At 45.6% G+C, this 20,687-nt stretch overlaps 1 protein-coding gene and 1 pseudogene across 2 annotated transcripts; one reads left to right on the top strand and one right to left on the bottom strand.

Annotated features, from left to right (window-relative positions):
- Positions 1–3,050: 3,050 nt before the first annotated feature.
- CDKN2AIP (CDKN2A interacting protein) lies at positions 3,051–6,952 on the bottom strand. 2 transcript variants are annotated; one of them, XM_065947262.1, is made up of 3 exons: positions 6,168–6,929; positions 5,593–5,723; positions 3,051–5,169 (listed from the first exon to the last, which is right to left on the bottom strand). In XM_065947262.1, the coding sequence occupies exons 1-3, from the start codon at positions 6,809–6,811 to the stop codon at positions 3,830–3,832; spliced, it is 2,115 nt and encodes a 704-aa protein (XP_065803334.1). In that variant the 5' UTR covers positions 6,812–6,929; the 3' UTR covers positions 3,051–3,829. The 2 variants fall into 2 exon arrangements, with proteins under 2 accessions (XP_065803334.1, XP_065803336.1); XM_065947264.1 differs by having other exon boundaries at positions 5,027–5,169; positions 5,624–5,723; positions 6,168–6,952.
- LOC136176371 (condensin-2 complex subunit H2 pseudogene) lies at positions 6,948–12,327 on the top strand (annotated as a pseudogene).
- Positions 12,328–20,687: the final 8,360 nt, after the last annotated feature.

The following is a 20,687-nucleotide window of genomic DNA, read 5'->3' as shown; positions in this document are numbered from 1 at the left end:
GCTGGCATCTACACAAGGTCTCATCCATTGCTAAACCCCCTTCTGTTCAGTCCAAGGAGATACCAAAGAATTGAGAACAGAAGGTAGAGGAATTCAGCCATGGGATATGGCTGCCCTCTTTCTAAGTAGGTTGGCTCCTGTAAATTTCACACACAGGATTTCATCTTTTAAGAAATATGACTAAACGTTTGAAAACCACTAATTGCACATTCAGAGTCTGGATTTTATCATTTCAATGTCCAAGCCCTGCTAAACTGACAAACATGAGAACAGTCATAAGGAAAACACTAGGTGATCATCTTGCACATTTGAATTTACACTTTAAGTTCCATGTACATTATGTATATATATATAACACAGCGCCACTTCTGTATCATAGTACAGCTCTATAGCTATGTGTGCTTACTGTTTATGCCGTCTGGATGTTCCCAACACCTTCCAAGAATTCTGATTCTACTCATGAAAATTTCAAGATCATAGGAAATATTCGATTAAGGATTGGTATATGAAATCTCTAGTTTTTACTCAAAGGAATATCCTGTATCTAACCCTTCCTGTTTGGTACTACCTTCTGCCACCTCCCCACACCACCACCCCTCTCCCCCCACCCCCACTAAGTCAAGTCAATTTTGTCTGGGACCTTGTCCACCAAGTACAGTATTTTTCTTGCTGTATAAACCACAAAGGAATAAAGAGAAATTTAGAAATTAGTATTTTAAGACAATGATCTTTCTCCAGTCATCTTTTTAAAGAAAAAAACAAAAAAGTGGAGAGTAAAGCTGGTAATAAGGGAAGAAATGGAGAAAGGAATGGTTCTAGCTGAATGGCAACTAAGCTACATTCACTGAAGTTTCTATCCATTTTCTTTTGCAGAGAGGGAGTAGCAGCATTAGTGGCTTGACAACCTTACCTTTATCTATTTGTTTAAATAGCAGAAAGCTACAAAGAATTCCTTTAATCATCAACCACACAAATTTCTTTTAAGTCATGCTTAAACAGATACCCATCGATTTGCCAGCATCTAGGAAATGAGTCAATAGATGGCACCCTTTTTTAAGACAGAAATCGACAAATTCCTCTTAAACAACCCAAGATGGAAGCCTGACCTGGTTCCCAGCCACTGCTTGCTTTGGTTACCTTCTCATTGCCATTACTCAGGAAATCAAAGAGAAAGGAGAAATCTGTACCAAGGAAAGGTGTACTTGGCAAGGAAAATGGATGACCCTTTTATATCTAATTTAAAATGGAGCATGCTTTTGATAATGTATCAAAAGTCTTAGAATTAGGATATCCTCATGACAGTTCTTTCAGCCAATGGCAGCAGTGGAAGGCCCCCAAAATTTGGGTTAAAAACTCGTAACAATACTATTTTTTTAAAGTCAACTTTATCATTAAAAAAAAAAATTCCTGGACTTTAGCACCATTAAGGGAAATTAGTTTTAGGACATCATTTTATCTCAGATTTAGAAGAAAAACCAGAATTTCCCATCTCAGTGTCTCATTTTATTCAGTAAACTTGATTGCAAATTATTATTAGCAAACTTCAACTGCACCAACACAGGACAATTCCCTAGTTAAGAATATTCAAGACATGCAAGTACTAAGGAGAAGCAGTACAAACATTAGGGCTCCTAAAGTGACTCAGTTCAAGGAAAGGAGCCTTTGGAATGATGTGGTCACTTAAAACTAGTAGGAAACCAGTCTGAGGAATTTTCAGAAATGTTAGCCTTTAGAGAAGTGAGAAAGATCCTTAAGCAATAAAACAGTGAGAGCTTGGACTCTGGAATCAGATAGGGTCTTGAATTTGATCTTTGATCAAATTACTTTGTTTCAGTTTCTTCATCTGAAAATGGGCCAAATGTTAAAAGCTACTCATTAGATTCTGAGAAAATGAGCACACACATACAATTCCTCAGTTATGGTGCACTTTGCATGTATTACCTTGATTCCCTCAGTTCTGAGGCAGCTTGTCTATTTTACAGATGAAGTTAAAAGGTTGAATTCCCAGTTACATGCCTGCTTAAAGAGGCAGAGCCAAGATTCTATCTTAAGAATAAGATTCCAAAGCTTCTTTTCTTCTGCTCTATGGTATTATGAAAAACTGTAAAATATGCATTTCTTTTAAACCAGGGATTCTTTAAATTTTAATAAAGTGATAGCAAGTGTTTATAAATTAGATGTTTTTACACTAAGCAGCTTCCTCCAGTTCTACCATACAAAAAGTTTACTGTAATTTAAAACCTTTTCAATAGCTTTTATATTAACTTGAAATTTAGCCAATTTAGGCAATTATTAAACCATCTAATTTAGGTACATTACAGAAATTTATTCTTGTAATCACCGACCCACAAATTACAAGCTGAGGAAACAGGTAATTAAAACTGCTTTCACAACACTCATGTTTCTGCTCCTCACAATATATAAAGGCAACCCATTCACAGAATATGGATTTTAAACTTTAGTATCCAATTTAACATGCTCAAAAATGAATCATTTTAAAGTTATCTAGTGAAATAAAAATGATTATTTCAAGCATATGTAGTCTTCTATTATTTCTAAAATATAAAATAGAAATAACTTCTGCATACTTATATTTTACTATTTATGTCCAATTTTCCTATTCCAACACAACTGCCAGGTAAAAGGTCATGTCCTGATTTTTCTCAGTACATTATCACATCAGTGGTCAAAGTGCAGCAGTTTTAGAAAGCCAGAAGGCGGCCAGAAAGTAATCCCGCCTGAATCACCTAGGACACAGAAGTAGGACTTCATTTCATTACCAACAAACGTAATTCAATTGAATAGGCTCATTAAAGAGCTGAGCTTAGCTTTTCTACTGCCTGCCCAGTGTTTTTCTGAGATTTGTAAACAAAAATAAAACACCTGGTTCTGCTTCTAGATTTGCAAACTGTTAACCTTACTACCCATAGAAAACTCTATCAAGCTGTGAAAAATTAGCCAGCTGTAACTTACAATGACTAGTAACAGGAAGCCTATTTGCAAGAATTGGTTCTGACTTTGGGAATGAAAAAAAACAAAAAAACCACAAATTCTTGAAAAGGTAAAATAGCTTAAAGCATTTAATATCTAAACAAATCAATCCATTAATTATAGTAGTCACAAAATATGCTTAATATAGAAACCCACATTTATGTCTTTAAGAAAAAGGGTAAATTGTAGTTTACCTCAAAACATAAATTAACCCACTTAAAGAATCTGCAGAGGTCAAAATCATGGTGAATTTCAAACAACTTCAGAATAAAATTAACAAGTATTTTACACTGCTTTATATCTAAAAAATGCTTACAACTTCTCATAAAAATAGTCTCAGGCAACTATTTTCTCTTTTATTCTTTAACAGACATGTTCAGTATCATAGGCAACATTCTTAAAACCTTAAGCTTCACGGACTTTCAGACATTCAAATACTATGGTCCCCTTTTCTTTGATGTGAAAGTTTATTCAGCTAGAAAAAAAAAGCATGGTAGACAACTTATACATTTTTCACCAAATTCAAAGTAGTACAAAAATTTCAAGACTACAGAACTACACATCGTACCTAATGTGTCATTAAAAATAGAAGACAGTATTTTCTTCAGCAAATAAAACAGCATACTGGTATGCCGTTAATGCATAAACCTTTTAATGTATACTGTCATTCACAAATTATTTACAACTTCCACTGTGTGAAGAGAACTAGAATGTAAATTTTCTGCAAAACTGGAAAAAAGCAATACAAAATTTGTGAAAGCTTGTGTTTCATATACAAAAGTAAGCCAGTTTTTCTCTTCAAATACCAGATAATGTACACAGTGATATTTTGGACATATTACAGTAATTCTTGAGGATGTTTTAATGCTGGAGGCAAGTTTACAGGCCTTGATTCTTCATCGAGGAGTACTAAGTCTTCTATTTCACTGCCTCTGTATTTCCTTTTACATATTTTTACCACTACCTTTTTCTTGAGAAATAACTTCAAGGCTTCTCTTGATGCAACTGCTTTAGCATTTTCTTTGCTTTTTCCACAGCCAGTGCCCAAATACACAGACTTACATCTCAATTCACAAACAATACTTTCTTGAGAACTCTTGTTTTGAGGCAGATCTGCCAGTTCTTTTAGTGGGACAAAAAACACATCCAGTGTGGCTTTCAGAGCCTCAATAGCTGCGTTTAAGAGCTCGCCATGATTCACGTTGGGACTAAAGCCACCGACAGCCACCAACTTCCATGCCACTGTTTTATACAGTCTATTGAAAAAAGGTTGTTTCTGTTTCACATCTTCGTTGGTTAACTTGCAACAAGAGAACTTGACAGAACTTTCACTAGACTGTGAAGTACTTTTGGAAGGCAGCTGTGCCGTGCTGGTCTGAGAACTACTCTTGGAAGCCAGCTGGGACACACTTGCTATGGCAGTGTTTTTGGAGACCAGAGAGCCGCTGGTCTGGGAGCTGTTCTTGGAAGCTAACAGTGACGCAGCTACCTGCGAAGCACTTTTGGAAGTCAGCATTGTGTTCACTGAGGTGCTGCTCTTGGGGGTGAGTGAAGATGTGCCTGATGATGAACTGTTTTTAGAAATCGATGATGAAACACTTGCCTCTGAACTGGCTTTAGAAGTTAACCCGGTGGAAGCTGTCTCTGAACTAGGTTTAGAAGACAACAGTGGCAACTCTACTTCTGAGCTTCCTGAGGAGCCCAACAAGGGTACCTCAATCTCTGAGACGCTTTGAGAGGCTGAGGCGGACGAGCCTTCCAAAGCACTCTTTTTTGGCGATCCGCTTTGTTGTCTGGAATCAGTGGACTGGGTTACATGACTATTCACACTGGATTTCAACAATGAAGAAACATATGATGCTGAACTATGTTTATCTGGAACTTCTGGTTCAGAAGCTTTTCCAGACCCTACCGTTGTCACCTGAGAGGCAGTGCTGCCGCTGCTCTGGCTGGCAACTGCGCGCTCTCCGTCACTTGTGGCGCTGCTGTTCTGACTCGGGGTGCTGGAGCTCCGAGCTGAGTTCCCACCACTCTCTGATTTAGAAGAGGAACCCAAACAGGCTGAGCTGCTGTCCTGCTGAGCTGATGTTTTAGCAGGAATTTTCAGACGATCTTGCTCAACTGCAGAATTGTTTTTCCCTTCTATGGATCGTTTTTTGGCTGGCTCTTCTACCCCTTCTGAAAAAAAGGAAAGCAGATATGTAAGTCTACTTCACACACACATATCAGCTCAAAATGTACAAGACAGATACACATATTAAAACAAAGGCACAAGTTAAGGTGAAATTACTTCAGGATTTGTAGATTCTTTATAAAGTGTGGAATAACTTCATTAACTCTTAAAACAGCGTTGAAGAACATCATAATTTCTAACATTAAAAAATTAACAGCATAGGCAACATTTGACACTTCGAAATCTCAAGGCAAAGGAAACTATCAAATTCAAAGCCTAAAGCACATAAACACATAATTTAACATTCCAACTTGATTAATAACATTATAAAAATAACTCATTAAAAAATTAGTAATAATGGTAATTCCTAATTACATCAAACTTAAGTTCTAAACTCCTATGTATGTTCACATCTATGATCTGCTAACCATTGCTACTCGATATCCCTCTTTTCTTCACCTTGGCAACCAGTTCGTCTCTTGTGGTATGGATTGGAGCATCTGTCACTTTGATGCCTTCAGCCATACTAAGTATTTTATCCATAACTTTTTGAGGGTACCTGTAACAAGAAGGGAGAGACGCTTCAGAAAGTGTTTTTGCTCCGCTGCCACCTCTAGGGTACAAAAACTGCAGGCCACAGGAACTGCATTTCCTGGTAGTAATCAAGAAACTGAACCAACCGCCAGGAACTTTCGGTTTCCTGGAACTTCACACACAAACGCCGAGGGTCTGGGAGGCGGGGCCCTTTCTTACAAACCTAATTTAGATTTAGTGTCACTCTCCCCCCAAAAGCGGTGTCAGCTCATCGCCAACGACACCAATGGCAGCTCCGCACGCTACGGGGGCACCTCCAGACCGTCAATCGTGTCGGCTTCGGCCAAGAGACGCCCTTCTCGCCCTTAGAGGGCAGCAGGTCCCGCGAATTCCCGCGCTTCACCACTCCCCCTCCCGGCAGAGGGCTCCGGGCCTCGGGAGAGCTGCTCAGGGACGCGGGCTCACTCACCGGCACCCGAGGAAGACGTGGTTGGCCCAGGCCATGGAAAAGGAGATGAGCTGCTGCAGCTGCCGCTTGCGGGTCCCGCTCTCGGCGTCGGCAGCCTCCTCCCGGGGAGCGGGGGCAGAGCCGCCGGCGGGAGCCAGGTCCCCGGCGTTGCGGAGCAGGAACTCTCGGCGGTGGCGCCAGTGTTTCTCGGTCTCGCCGTCGCAGCGCAGCGCCTCCACCCAGGCAGCCACCCGCGGGTTCTGGCTCAGGTATTCCGACACCTCCTGCGCCATGTTGGGCCTGCGGGTCGCGGAGGCCGGGAGCGGACTCAGCCGGGAGGCAGGCGGGGGGCACGGGGCGAGCGGCCCTGTCACTGCGGCCTGCACCGGCAGCCCTCCAGAGTACGCCCCTCCTGAGGCCCAAACACCAAACAACAGCGCCGGGAGCAGCTGAACCGCCCACTTCCGCCCGCCGCCGGCTCCTTCCCTTTTATAACCTCGTCGCCGCCGAACGCCCGCGCGTCCTTCCGGCGCGAGCCGGCTCTCCCAGGACGCTCTGCGGCGCGCGAGCTGCCGCGACGCTGCGGCCCTGGCGGCAGCGGGGGATGGGAGGCGGAGCGAGGGCAGGTGGGCGCGCGCCTCCCGCCCCAAGAGGGCGGTTCGCATGTGGGTTCGCCTGGGGTACCTTCGACCTCGGCGCCCGCCTCCCCGTTCCGGTTCGGCTTTGTGACGCCGCGCGCTCCGGCTTCCTCGCTCTCGCGCCTGGCCCGCCGCTCCTGGGGGCGGCCGAGGGCTGCTGGGAATGCGGAGCGGCCGGGCGGGGCCGGCGGAGTCCTCGCGTCTGGCGCGCGTCCCCGCGGACTCGAGTTGCTGTCCCAACGCGAGGTCTGGCGTCTCAGCCCCAGGACGCTGGTTTCGAGCAGGGCCAAAATAAAGCTCGCTTTCATCTTTTGCTTATAAGAAAACAGCAACCAGCGCCGTTTCGAGTATAGATAAGCGAGGCATTTTGAAGCCGTTCGGGTCTCCGGGCATTTAGGAATGTGCAGGTGCATATTCGCTTAAATTGTGCTATTAAAGATCAATGATAACTTTTATCCAGTTCGATGTTGCCCTGTGGAGCCCAGTCTTTGAAACCACCCTGACCCCGCAGATTTGGGTTTGGTTTCCGCAGTTCAACCCAGGCAGTACTGCTTCCTCCTGGGTGGATTTTTGGTCAATATCAAACGCTGCACTAGGAACTTCTGTCTCCGTATTTCCTTAAATTTACAAACAGTAACGCCTAGCTGGACGGAAAGGAGAAGTGCATTTCTCCACGGCCCCAGCTTTACCCTCTTAGAGCATTTTTTTTTTTTTTTGCATTTTTTTTTCCTTTACATTTTTTTCCATTTTAGAATGGCCACACTTAACATTACTCCCGACTTGCTTATGTTTCCAATATTCGGTGTTGAGATAGTTGGATGGCATCACCGACTCGATGGGCATGAGTTTGAGTAAACTCCGGAAGGTAGTGATGGACAGAGAGGCCTGGCGTGCTGCAGTTCATGGGGTCGCAAAGAGTCCCACTCGACTGACCGAGCGACTGAACGGAACTAAACTGAGGCAGAGCCAGCAGTTCCTCCCCCTCAGCCCACCCTACCGTCATTGGTTTTCACAAGTTCCCTTCTCTCCTTTTCTCTCTGAATCCTTCCTCCCTCTAGTCCAGTAATTTGTCTCCTTATAGTGAGAAGGTATTTTTTTTTTAGTATGATATATGCTATTCTTAACTTCGTGGTCCGTGGTCTACGCCCTGAATCTTCATATGCAAAGTAAACCTTAAAAAAAAAAAAGACATAGTTTTTAGGTCAAGCATCTGGCTCCTGCAAATAACAAATACACCGGCTTTCAGCCCAAAATGCTTTTATTATAATTTTAACAATCAATTTTGAAATCCAGTCTCTATTTGAGTGCCCTTCAAAGCAATAGGGCTGGAATGCTACAGGGCAAAAAATAATAATTCTTAGTTTAAAATGTCCAGGTATCCAGTATCCTTGCCTGGAAAATCCCATCGACAGGAGGAGCCTGCGGGATGCAGTTCATGGGGTCACAAAGAGGAGGACATGACTTAGAGACTGAGCGCTCTACAGTAATGCTAATATGAAATTATGTTATTTGAGGAAAACCACAAATAATTCAATTTACTAAGTTATTAAATACCCCAAACTAGCAATCATGTTTTCTCTATATTACAAATAAAAGTAATTTACTTTTGAATAGCTGGGAACATTGAAAGGTCATTTTTATTTCTTAGACTAAGTTTATATATACATAAACACACACACATAATTTGAAGTCATTAAATGTAAGTCATTAGCCTCTTTGGCGAAGTGGAATCTGCGTATTTTTTAAAATGGAAGAGAAAAATAGCGTATATTAATGCAATATGGATTCTAGAAAAATGATACTGATGAACCTATTTGCAGGACAGGAATAAAGATGCAGACAAGAGAATGGACTTGTGAACTCACGGGGAAAGGAGAGGTTGTATGCCACTGGGAGCTCAGTGGAGCTCTGTGATGAGCATGTGTGGGAGGGAGGCTGGGAGGGATGCTCAAGAGGGAGGGGCACATGGATACATATAGCTGAAGCAGGAGAAACTAACACAACATTGTAATGCAATTACATTCCAATAAATTAAAAAAACAATAATAAAATGTCCAGATATCATCTAGGTGTGGAATCATACTTGCTATCTCCCCCATGCCAGACAATTCATCAAAGGAAAAACCAAGAGGCTCTTTAGTTCTTCACTTTCTGCCATAAGGGTGGTGTCATCTGCATATCTGAGGTTATTGATTTTTCTCCCAGCAATCTTGATTCCAGCTTGTGCTCCCTCCAGTCCAGCGTTTCTCATGATGTACTCTGCATATAAGTTAAATAAGCATGGTGACAATATACAGCCTTGATGTATTCCTTTTCCTATTTGGAACCAGTCTGTTGTTCCATGTCCAGTTCTAACTTGCTTCCTGACCTGTGTACAGATTTCTCAGGAGGCAGGTCAGGTGGTCTGGTTTTCCCATCTCTTTCAGAATTTTCCACAGTTTATTGTGATCCACACAGTCAAAGGCTTTGGCATAGTCAATGAAGCAGAAATAGATGTTTTTCGGAACTCTCTTGCTTTTTCGATGATCCAGCGGATGTTGGCAATTTGATCTCTGGTTCCTCTGCCTTTTCTAAAACCAGCTTGAACATCTGGAAGTTCACGGTTCACGTATTGTTAAAGCCTGGCTTGGAGGCTCTGCCTGAACCTTTGGAAAAAGACAGTCCACTAGTGCCCTTGAAAGAGGTTGGGCTGGCCTTTAGGAGAGAAGTGAGCACAGAGAAGATCAAGAAATCACCTGACTTGAGATTAAAGGGATCAGACAAACTTATTAAGATTAGGAGGCCACCTCATGAGACAAGATTAAGGGCTTCCCTGGGGGCTCAGACGGTAAAGAATCTGCCTGCAATGCAGGGGACCCAGGTTCGATCCCTGGGTTGGGAAATCCCCTGGAGAAGGGCATGACGACCCACTCCAGTATTCATTCTTGCCTGGAGAATCCCATGGACAGAGGAGCCTTAGCAACTAACACACCCACACACAAACCATGCTCAGGTCCTAATCTTGTCAGAGACCCCCCCCACCTTTTGAACTCCTGTTCAGCCCCCTCAGGAAGTTCTCCAGGGTTAAGACACAGTTTTTCGAGGCAGAAGTCTAGTCTGTCTCGCTTTGCCTGGTAAAGAAATAAAGCTATCTACCCTTTTTTGCTTCTCCCCAAACTCTGTTTCCAGGATTTGATTCAGCATTGGTGTACTGGGAGGCCGAGCTTTTGATAACGTAATCACGGTGGTGATGTGTGTGTGTCCTGAAAGTCAATGACGAGAATGTTTTAAGAAGAGCATAGTCCCCTGTGTCAGAAGCTGTTCTGTGAACTAATAAAGAGAAACTTCATTTAAAATGGAGTGGAGGAAAACGGCTCCAGAACTAGTGGGGCGCTGAGCACACTGGCCCCTCTCCAAGAAGCCGGCGCTGCGGTCCCGGGCTGATCCGGCCCCTCCCGAACATAGAGGGCATTGGGGCGCTTCTTCGCCCACCTCCCGCCACCCACCCGCTACCTCAGCAGAAACTGGGAGGTGGACGTGGCGGCCCAGCTGGGCGAATAACTCGAGGAGCTGGACCAGATCTGCCTTTCTTTTGACAAAGGCCAAACCACAGTGAACTTCACTGAGACGGCACAGTTGATGCGGGGCTCTGCTTGTATCTACAGTCGGAAGGCGGACTACCTTTCCTCCCCGGTCCACCAGGCTCTCGACTTCCTCTCTGACAAGAAGCGGGCCAAACAGCCCTTCTCTGAGCCGGAAGACGGGACCCTTGGGGAGATCAGCTCTAGGGCCCCCCAGGAGGCGGCGCATAAGTTCCCTTCGGTGGACGACCTCTCTGACTCCTGTGTTAACGCGGCTCTCAGGGGTGACCAGCTCCCCAGTGGGACCCCCATCCGCCTCCTGCCCGATGCCCCGGTAGCCCCCGACGAGATGAATAGTAGCCCCCTGCACAGCCGGCAGGGCGAGGATTTTAGGATGAATCCCTCCCCAACAATAACGCTCTTGTTGGAGCCGGTGGGAGGGTCCCTCATGGAGGCACTGCCGCCAAGGAACCAGCAGGAGCCTGGTAGGGTTGAGGAGCAGCCCATGGAAGTCTCTGCGTGTGGGAGTCCCGGCCGGGTGCTCAGCATCTCCCAGGAGCCAGGCGCCTCTCCAGAGGGCCCGGCGCCCAGAAGCGGGGGTGCGGAAGAAGCGAAGAGAATGCAGAGCGGCCGGCGGAGCCCGCTGAGGCCTCACCCCTGAGGTCCCCATCAAGCCCAGGAGCCCAGAGCCGACTGCTGCTCTCTCCGGGACTAGAAGGAGGCCTTGGAGCCTGCATCCTGGCTGAAGGAGACCGCAGGCCCCTGGCAGGGCCTGGAGCCCTTCGACTCCCTGGATTCTGAGCCCTTCAGGAAAGGGAGGCCCTACTTCGTTCCCCCCGTGTGGAGGAGGCACCAGGACAGAAGCTTAGAGGAAGGGTGCCGTCAAGCTGCAGGACTTCCACCAGTGGTACCCGGCCGCCTATGCTGACCACGCCGACAGCAGGAGGCCCTGGCGAAAGGGCCCTTCCTTCACAGCCATGGAGGTTCTGTGCTGGAAGCATGTGAGGGAGCAGCTGGAGACACTCCAGAAGCTGCAGAGAAGGAAGGCGGCTGAGCAGCACCACCTCCAAAGGCTCCACCTCGGTCGCCTGTGGAGGAAGACTGCCAGAAGGACTCCGCCGAAGACCCGAGAGCAGCAGGTGACTTCCTAGAGTCTGAGGGGTACCCAGAGCCCGGGGAAGATGCAGCCACGGAAGCGGCAGCCATGCCAGTGTCCCTGCGCTGTGAAGAGCTGGTGCAAAAGAACCTGGAGCTCTTCGTCACCACCTCGAAGCAGGAGCTCATCCAGGAGACAGAGCTGAAACAGCACGTCCGGGACTGGGAGGACACCATCCAGAGCCTGCTCCAGGAGCAGGAGGAGCACGTGCCCTTTGACATCCACACCTATGGGGACCAGGTGGTCTCGAGGTTCAGCTCACTCAACCACTGGCATCCTTTTGCAAAGCTGCTGGCAGGCCAGCCTGCTTTTGAAGTGTGTCGCTCCATGCTGGCCTCCTTGCAGCTGGCTGATGACCACACCGTGGAGATCACCCAGCAGCCGGGGCGAGAGGTGGCCCGTGGACACCATGTCCGTGAGACTGCTCACATACCAGCGGGCCCACGAACACTTCCAGACCTAAGGTGCAGCCCTGAGTGGGGAGCACCGAGACAAGGGTTGGGCCCTGGAGCCCATCCCCCACAGATGCTGGGCATGCATCGGCTCAGTCCCCTTTGCTTCCTGGCTGGCCCAGCCTAATAAAGTGTTGCCATCCCACCAGTCCCTTAAAAAAAAAATAAATAAATAAATAAGATGAAGTGGGGAGGCCAGAAGGGAGTGTGCTCAAGCTAATACACTCAAGGTCAACTGCTGATCCAGTAAGAAAACAAGTATCTTTGCATCTTCAACAGGAAGCAGGCTATTACCTTACAACCCAGCTGGGGGACGAATTTCTCCTCCCCAGGCAACAACCTAGTCAATGAGAGACTGAAAATCAGCCAAGGAACTCAAGCCGGGGGGGCTCGGTAATAACCTAGAGGGGTGGAATGGGAAGGAGGTGGGAGGGATGTTCAAGTGGGAGGGGACATGGGTAAACCTGTGGCTGATTCATGTTGATGTTTGGTAGAAACCAACACAATACTGTAACACAATTATCCGTCAATTAAAAATAAAATTTTTTAAAAGTCACTACACTTCAAACTCCTGGTTTCCTCCAATGGACTCTTTGTTTATACTAGCCCCACCTAATTCCTTCTCCTCTATAAAACAGCCCTCCTCTCCTTCGGTTTTTGGACTTGCCTATTTTTTCTGTGGATTTGCATGTTCTAAATTGTAATTCTTTGCTGTGCCTGAGTAAATCCATTTCTACTAGGAAAATAACTGACTGTTTTATTATTTTAGGTCAACCCTGTGGAGAAATCAAGTAAGAGGAATACTGGTATTAATGATCCTATGGCTTCCCAGGAGGCTCAGTGGTAAAGAATCTGCCTGTCAATGCAGGAGACATGGGTTCTATCCCTATTCCAGTATTCTTGCCGGGAAAATCCCATGAACAGAGAAACCTGGTGGGCTAAAGACCATGGGGTCACAAATAGTCTGACATGACCGAGCACACAGAACGCACACATTAGAGACTAGAACCACTAGCTTAGCAAAAGTAGTTTTGGGTGGAGTGATGGAGGCAGACTCTGTCTTGGAGTAACTTCAGGAGTAGGAAGCGGAGACACTGGCTGTGAAAGAGAGGAGAGGAAGCTAGAGAGGGTCATGGATCCAGGCAGTTTTTAAATTTAAGATGAGAGTAGCTTCAGTGTGTGTACCAGCTGACTGGGAGGAGCTAAAGGAGAGAGGATTTGAGGATACTGTCAAAAAGTGGGTTAAAAGAAAATTTCTGAAGAAGTCAGAGGGTCTGGGATCCAACATGGAGGAGGAGATATTAACCTCAGGTAGATGGAGAAATCTTGCCTCCATTTTAAAAGAAAAAGTTTGTAAAGATTGGAGACGGGAGGTGAGATGGAGTCTGTGTGATGGAGTAGAGAATGCTTGAAATGGACATTTTGGAGAACAGGGAGCAAGCTGCCTAGATAAACAGGTAAGTTCTGTTCAATTTTTTAAAAATTGTAAATTATACATACATACACACAAAAAGGAAATATCTAAAGAGAATTGAAAGTGAAAATATCCCTCCCTTCTCAGCCTGGTCGCCCTCTAGAGAGATTATCATTAATATCTGTCTCTGTCTTGGTTTCTTTGGGCGGCTATTTTCATAACTGCACATAATATGCTTACATTGTGTGTGTGTGTGTGTGTGTGTGTGTGTGTATGTATGTGTGCACTCAGTCATGTCTGATGACTCTTTGTGACTCCATGGACTGTAGCCTGATAGGCTCCTCTGTCCATGGAATTCTCCAGGCAAGAATACTGGGATCTTCCCAACCCAGGGAAGGAAACCGCATCTCCTGCATTGGCAGGTGGATTCTGTATCTCTAGTGCCACCTGGGAAGCCCAAACTTACATTCTTTCTTGATTTTTCAACTTTATGCATTTCATTTCACTTCTGAATGTGAAAGATGATAAATTTGTATCACTTACACAGTCTCTTCCCTCGCCCAGTGTTTTTTATATATTTAGTGTTCTTCTGTTGGCCACCTGTCACACATTTAAATATTATATTTAATCTTTAATTTCTTAATCTATCAGCTTTATATGGTTAACTCTTGATTCCCATGTAAGGTAAGAACATTCTGGGGCAGAGGCCACATAGCAGATATTTGGACATTCAGAAAAATCTGGCTTGAAGAGAAAATCTAACCCCTCGTGGTGAACTGGCAGCAAGTAGAGAATTCTAAAGTGTTCCTGTAGGATCTGTGCCATTTTGTTTTTGCATTAAGCCTCGACATTAATAAATGTCAATAAATGTGTTTGCTGCCGTGAGAATTAAATAGGATTGTGAAGTTGCATCTTTCATGAGGGTTAGTTTCTAAAAATCAGCATATAAGATGAAAGTCAGATAAGACATGATAGCACTCTGCTTTCTTTTCCTGTGGCATACCAATAACCTCAATTTTAGAAGGGCCTCCTGGGTATCTATTGATGTGAAGAAGTGGGGTAACTGTGGGCTTCCTCTTTGGGTTCACAAATTCTAGTTTGATTAATTTTAGTTGCACGTGACAAAAATAATTATGAGTTAAAACAGCTTCTGCTTAAACAAAAAAGGGGAATTTATTGGCTTTATTACCGACATTTCAAGAAGTAGACTTTTGGGATCCAGGTACTCAATGTAATCAGGAAGCCTGTTTCTTTTCATCTCTAGACTTTGCTTTCTCTGTGTTAGCCTCAATCTCAGATAAGCTTTTCTTGCATAATGGCAAGATGGTTCCCAGCGGCCCGTAGCATGTACATCTGCCAGAGCTCAGCAAATGCTTTGGAAAGAGCCTTTCCTGGTAGTTTCTGTGATCATCCGGAGGTCCTTTTGGGAATTCATTCATTCTGTTGAGTCATATTTTTATTCCTCAAACAGTCTAGCTAGGAATGTGAAGTATTCAGGTTGTGCAGGTCTGAGTCATGTGTCCACCCTGAGAGCAATAAAACATCTGAGTAGGGTCAATATCATGCAAGGGAAATAACAAAATAAATAAAGAATTCACACTCAAAAAAGTGGGAGTAACAGCTGTATGCACTGTACGATCATCAAATACCAGAAAATATTTTAAAGAAAGGATGATAATATTTTCAGATGGCACAAGACAATCCTACTGGGGAAGCCCTTTTATAAGATTACTTCCTTTCCTCCACATTTTAGCCAAAGCAATAAAACCTTTTCATAGCAATTAGTATAGTTCCTTACATAATACTGGGCTTCCCAGGTAGGGCTAGTAGTAAAGAACCCACCTGCCATTGCAGGAGACAAAGACATGCAGGCTTGATCCCTGGGTCAGTAAGATCCCCTGGAGGAGGAAATGGCAATCCACTCCAGTATTCTTGCCTGGAGAATCCTATGGACAGAGGAGCATATAGATCCTTCCGGAAAACAATTCCATCTTTTTAGTCTTCACGTTCCTCCTAATGCTGATAAGAGGAGGTCATTATTACCTGTACTTTCCCATACGTTTGTGACCATCTTTCCTTGTGCCTTATCCTTAGGTTTAAATCTAGGAGTGAGATACAGATAGAGATCAGACAAGAGTTGGTACTTGAAGAAGCACAGGTCAAGCTCTCATAGAATAATAAACTTGATCCTGGCTCTTTGGAATCATGGAAAGTTAGCACCAGAAGGGAATGATGAGATCGTGTTTATTTCATACGTGAGGAAGCTGACGGTGAGAGTGGTTGAATAATTGCCCAAGGTCAAGCAGTGGGTTAATGGGAAAGCAAGAATGAGAACCTAGGGAAAACAGTCGGCCTGGTGACGTTCGGTCTAGGACGCTGTCCCCGTCGTGTATTGCTCCCTGCTGCTAAGTACTCAGTCATGTCCGACTCTCTGCGACCCCACAGACTGTAGCTCCTCTGTATGTGGAAGTTCCAGGCAAGAATACAGGAGTGGGTTGCCATTGCTCCTTGGTGAAGTCTAATTCATTCTGATTAAGCTGTAGTGGCTGAAAAGAAATCGGAACTAAATCAACACTTGCTAAGTCCAGGCACTAAAACAGGACAGCAGCATTCCACTTAATTCTTGGGCAATTTGACAACTAGGAAGAGGAACCATCGAAATGTGTGCTTCATTATCCACTGGGCTCCAATACATGAATGTGTGGTTGCCTTGAAACCACAGGCAGGGGAGGAGGTAGAAAGGTACGTTCCTGGAGGGATCCAGGATGCCAAATGAGAGGCTGGTACTTCGCCTAACTTAGTGGTTAAGAACGACCATTTGGTGATCGGACATTCCTGGGGTTGAATTCTGGCCCCGTTATATATCGCCATGGCCGCCTCGGGCAATTGTTTAACTTCGGCAAGTCTTTGTTTTCTCTTTTTTAAGCATTTTAATTTATTTTTTTATGGCTGTGCTGGGTCTCCGTTGCTGTGAGGGCTTTCTCTAATTTCGGCAAGCAAGGGCTACTCTTTAGCTGTAGTTCTTGGACTTCTCACTGCCGTGGCTTCTCTGGGGGAGTGCAGGCTCTAGGGCGGGGGCTTCGGTAGTTGTGTACATGGGTTCAGTAGTTGTGGTTCCCAGGCTCCAGAGCACGGGCTCAGTAGTTGTGGAGCATGGGCTTAGTTGCTCTGAGGAATAAGGGATTTTTCCAGAGCAGGGGTCGAATCGGTGTCTCCTGCATTGACAGCTGGATTCTTTGCTACTGAGCCACCAGGGAAGCCCCAAGTCTTTGTTTTCTTAATTTTAAAACAAGGATAATGGTACATATGAATTATAAGGAATAAATGAGATCACGTTGATAATACTTCTTTTGCCTTCTACATTCTGCTGCAACTTGCAAAAGGCAGGGACCACAGCTACCCACCTCCCACCCCTCATCACAAACTGGCCAAATGGGAACAGAAGTCAGAGCCACCTCTGGAATTCCTGAGGAAAATGGGCAAAGGAAGCATCTTTAGCTATATCTGGTGCAGAAAGGGGGCCCCCTTCCAGAGCCTGACAGTGGGCTCTTGTCTAACACTCGAAAATGAATGGTCCAAGGAGACACATGTACCGACAAATCAAGAGGCTTTGTTGGGAAGGGGAACCCGGGTGGAAGGCAGGAGGGTAAGGGAACCCAGGAGGACTGTTCTACCATGTGGGTCCAGTTTCAGGTTTTATGGTGACGGGATTAGCTTCCAGGTTGTCTCTGGCCAATCATTCTGACTCTGGGTCCTCCCTGGGTGTGTGCGCATTGCTCGGCCAAGATGGATTCCAGTGAGGAGGATTCTGGGAGGTTGGTAGGACAGGGACTGGCGTCTCCTCTCTCCTCTTGACCCTTTCCGAATTCTTCAGTTTGGTGGTACCTTGTTAGTTCTGCACTCCTCACCAGGACCTGCTCTTGTAAAATAACTCATACAACTGGTTACTATCTTGTCTGGTCAGGGCAGACAGTTTCAGTCAGTAAGGCTCCCCTTGACCTATCTACCAAGACCCCTCAGATGTTAACGTTAGAGACTACTTTTAAATTTTTCATCAGTAATTTATTTAACCCTGCTGAATAAGTAGAGTAGTAGTGTGGAAAAATCCGCAAGCTTATAAGAAATATCTGAGTCAATGGATTCAATCCTTCATTCTTTCATTCTAGCAAGTACCTATTAACTCCCTACCAAGGATCATACCAATGAGACCAATGTTATAATATATAATTGGGGTAGGGATTGTGAGGCGAGTAGGCCTTCCTACTTGGTAAGATTATCAGGCCACCTGGATACAACCAATTAGCTTTCGCTTAACACTGACCGCTGTTTGCCAACTAGGAAATTAGGAACGGGGCGGAAACCCCTAGGAAAGTCCCTCGCGAGCGAAAGTTTTGACCAATGAAATTGCTTTGCAAACATGTAACCAATCTGCTTCTCACCCTATAAATTTGTGTAACAGCTTGTGCTGGGGGCTCTCTGACCCACACCACTGCCTTGGTTTCGCAGAGAGTCCTTGGCTCGGGTCAGTAATAAGCTTCCCTTCCTGCGAGTTGCATTGTCTTGGAAGCCTTCTCTCTTCCCACTCGGGGATTCAGACATCGGGCATAACAGGATAAAGCTGAGGGGCAGAAAAGTGTTCAGCAAGTGGTCTAAACAGAAAGGATGTGCTGGAAGCCTTTGATGGGCTACCAAAGGCAACACTTAAAAATCCCATCTTCTTCCTGTCTCCCCTTCTATGCAAATGTTGGTTGAATAAAGATGAGTTTTTAAAAATCTCAATTAATTTTAAGGAAGGAAACAAAGTAAGTGTTTTTCTTCTCACCAGGGAAGGCAATTTTGATGTTAAACACCTCATTGATAGTGGTAATACCATGCAGTTAATTTTGAAGATGGGAACAAAAGAAGTGTTTCCATTCTCACTAGGCAAGGCAGTTTTAAACACCTCATTGAGGGTAGTACTGCTAGGCTCATTCCAGACTTGATTATAGCTCCTCTTGACAAGACAATACCAACCCCAGGGTGAAACCTACCAGCACTTCGATGAGTTTTCACACACACACACAACACCCCCCCCCCCCCCCCCCGCTCCCGCCCCCAGCAAAGCCACATTTTCTCTATTTCTTGAAAGGAGAATTGGAGAACTGCACAATCCAATTATTTTTACAACGCTAAGTCCCATGGAAATGAATTCAGGAGCTTACTCCATTGATTTCAGTAGGGCTTGGTGTGGTGAAATTGATTCCACAGGGCTTTGATACAGAGTGAAGAGAGTGGCCCAATTTTTAATCACATTTATTTATTTTTCCAAACTCAAGCTTAAGAGGATCAGAATGCGCTTTCTATCACTGCCTTATGACATCATGACACTAGAACTAGCAAGCAGGGAGGGGAAAAAAACATAGTTCTATTACCTCCATAGCCATGAATTTACTCAATTTTTATGCAGAAAATCTGAGTGCACTTTTCAGTAAACATGAGACAGGAATCAGACATTAGGCTTCAGTTTGGAGTCACATGAAGAGATTGAAGGGTTGGACTGTCCGGCAGCTCAGACTGGCCATATCATTGCCTGGGTGGCTCCGGACCTACTGTCCTCCTTTCTTTTTTTCATCTTTTTTTGAAAGACAAGGGTCATAGTTCTCTAGTTATTGGTTCCAAGAGAGGAGATGTAATATATCCGTTTGAACAAATTTGAAGAATTACTTTAATTCTCTTCTGACATCAAGGAATTCTATGTCTGGCGGTTTCTATAGCTGATGCCGGTTTTCCTCGTTTGGGGGAACAAGAAACGATCAGGAGACAGGATCAGAGAGGCCCTTGAGCAGTGCCTAGCACTTGATTTCCAGGCTGGCATTCTTTCTACTAGCTCTGGATTTTGAGAAGGGGTTAGCCTCTCATCTCGTGAGGTCCTTGAGTCAGACACCAAGAGATTATCACTTCCACGGAACCCATCGATTTACAGTGAACATCGTGTGGGGACTTCACAGTGGCTGAAAAGGCAAGGAGAAGTTGGAGACCCACTCACAACACAAGGCAAAAAAATCTGTTTGGAGCGACAGCTGCCACCTAAGGTGTGATTCCCTTTCTGGCTCCAGCCTGAGCAGCCTGGCTCAGAAAAAGCCCTCCCTCGGGAGATTCCAGAATGGGGCCCACATGGGCTCAGGGGGAGGTGGGGGGGAGGGCAGAGGGGCCTGGGAGCTCTGCTGCAATCCTTCCTTGGGTGGGGGGTGGGGGGTGGGGGGCTGGCTCTTTCATTTAGCAACTGCCTTTCCATTCTCGACAAGCGTTCTTTCTTAACTCTTTCCTGTAAGCAAGACATAGGTTTTGAATATTCTAAGGGGTTTTTTTGTTTGTTTGTTTGTTTTTACAAAAGAAGCATGGTCAAGCAATAAGATAAAGCTGGCTAAGTGTTTTGTACTGAAATGTCCCCCCAAACAAAAGCCTGATAGAAATATAAGGCATGCCATTCTATTTATTTTGTTCCAGAGTAATAATATGATACTGCATTCGCTTTGACCGTATCAAGCCATTTTCCTCTGGGGACAGCGAGCTCTCTCCCAGTACATCTGAGAAGGAGCTTCAGTAACCCCAAGGCTGACTATAAAATATAACTGCAAGTGTGAAGTCTGTCGCGTTACGGTCTATAGAACCCCACTCCCGGATCTTTCAGCTTCCCTCCCCGGCAGCCCGAGACTTTCACCCCTTCTCGGTTCTTGCTGAGCTCTCAGGAGTCCAGGGAAGTTGCCGATTGCTGCCGGCTTCAGTTCTTTGTGCGCTTCAGTCTGTCTGCCTAGCCACTCCCGGTGCCGCCTCCTCTGAAGCCTGGTGGGTTCTGCGCGCGGCCAGTGTCGGCGCCCCAGCGTTGAGTGAGCCCGAAGCAGGAACGCGGAGGAGCCGCGCCGCCCAGCGGAGAACCCTCCAAAGCACAGGTTGGGGCTCACCCCCGCCTTCCCAGGTCTTTCTCACTATTCTGGGTTAGCTGGTGGGAAGCAGCGGGAGGGGGATCTACGTATCCCTGCTGCTGCTGCTAAGTCGCTTCAGTCGTGTCCGACTCTGCGACCCCATAGACGGCAGCCCACCAGGCCCCGCCGTCCCTGGGATTCTCCAGGCAAGAACACTGGAGTGGGTTGCCATTTCCTTCTCCAGTGCATGAAAGTGAAAAGTGAAAGTGAAGTCGCTTAGTCGTGTCCAACTCTTCGCGACCCCGTGGACTGCAGCCTACCAGGCTCCTCCGTCCATGGGATTTTCCAGGCAAGAATACTGGAGTGAGGTGCCATCGCCTTCTCCGATATCAAAAGCTAGTTTCAATTAACTCTGCTAC

This window comes from Muntiacus reevesi, chromosome 10, assembly GCF_963930625.1.
Source record: "Muntiacus reevesi chromosome 10, mMunRee1.1, whole genome shotgun sequence".
Taxonomy (NCBI): Eukaryota; Metazoa; Chordata; class Mammalia; order Artiodactyla; family Cervidae; genus Muntiacus; species Muntiacus reevesi.
This window is presented reverse-complemented; position numbering and strand designations above follow the sequence as displayed.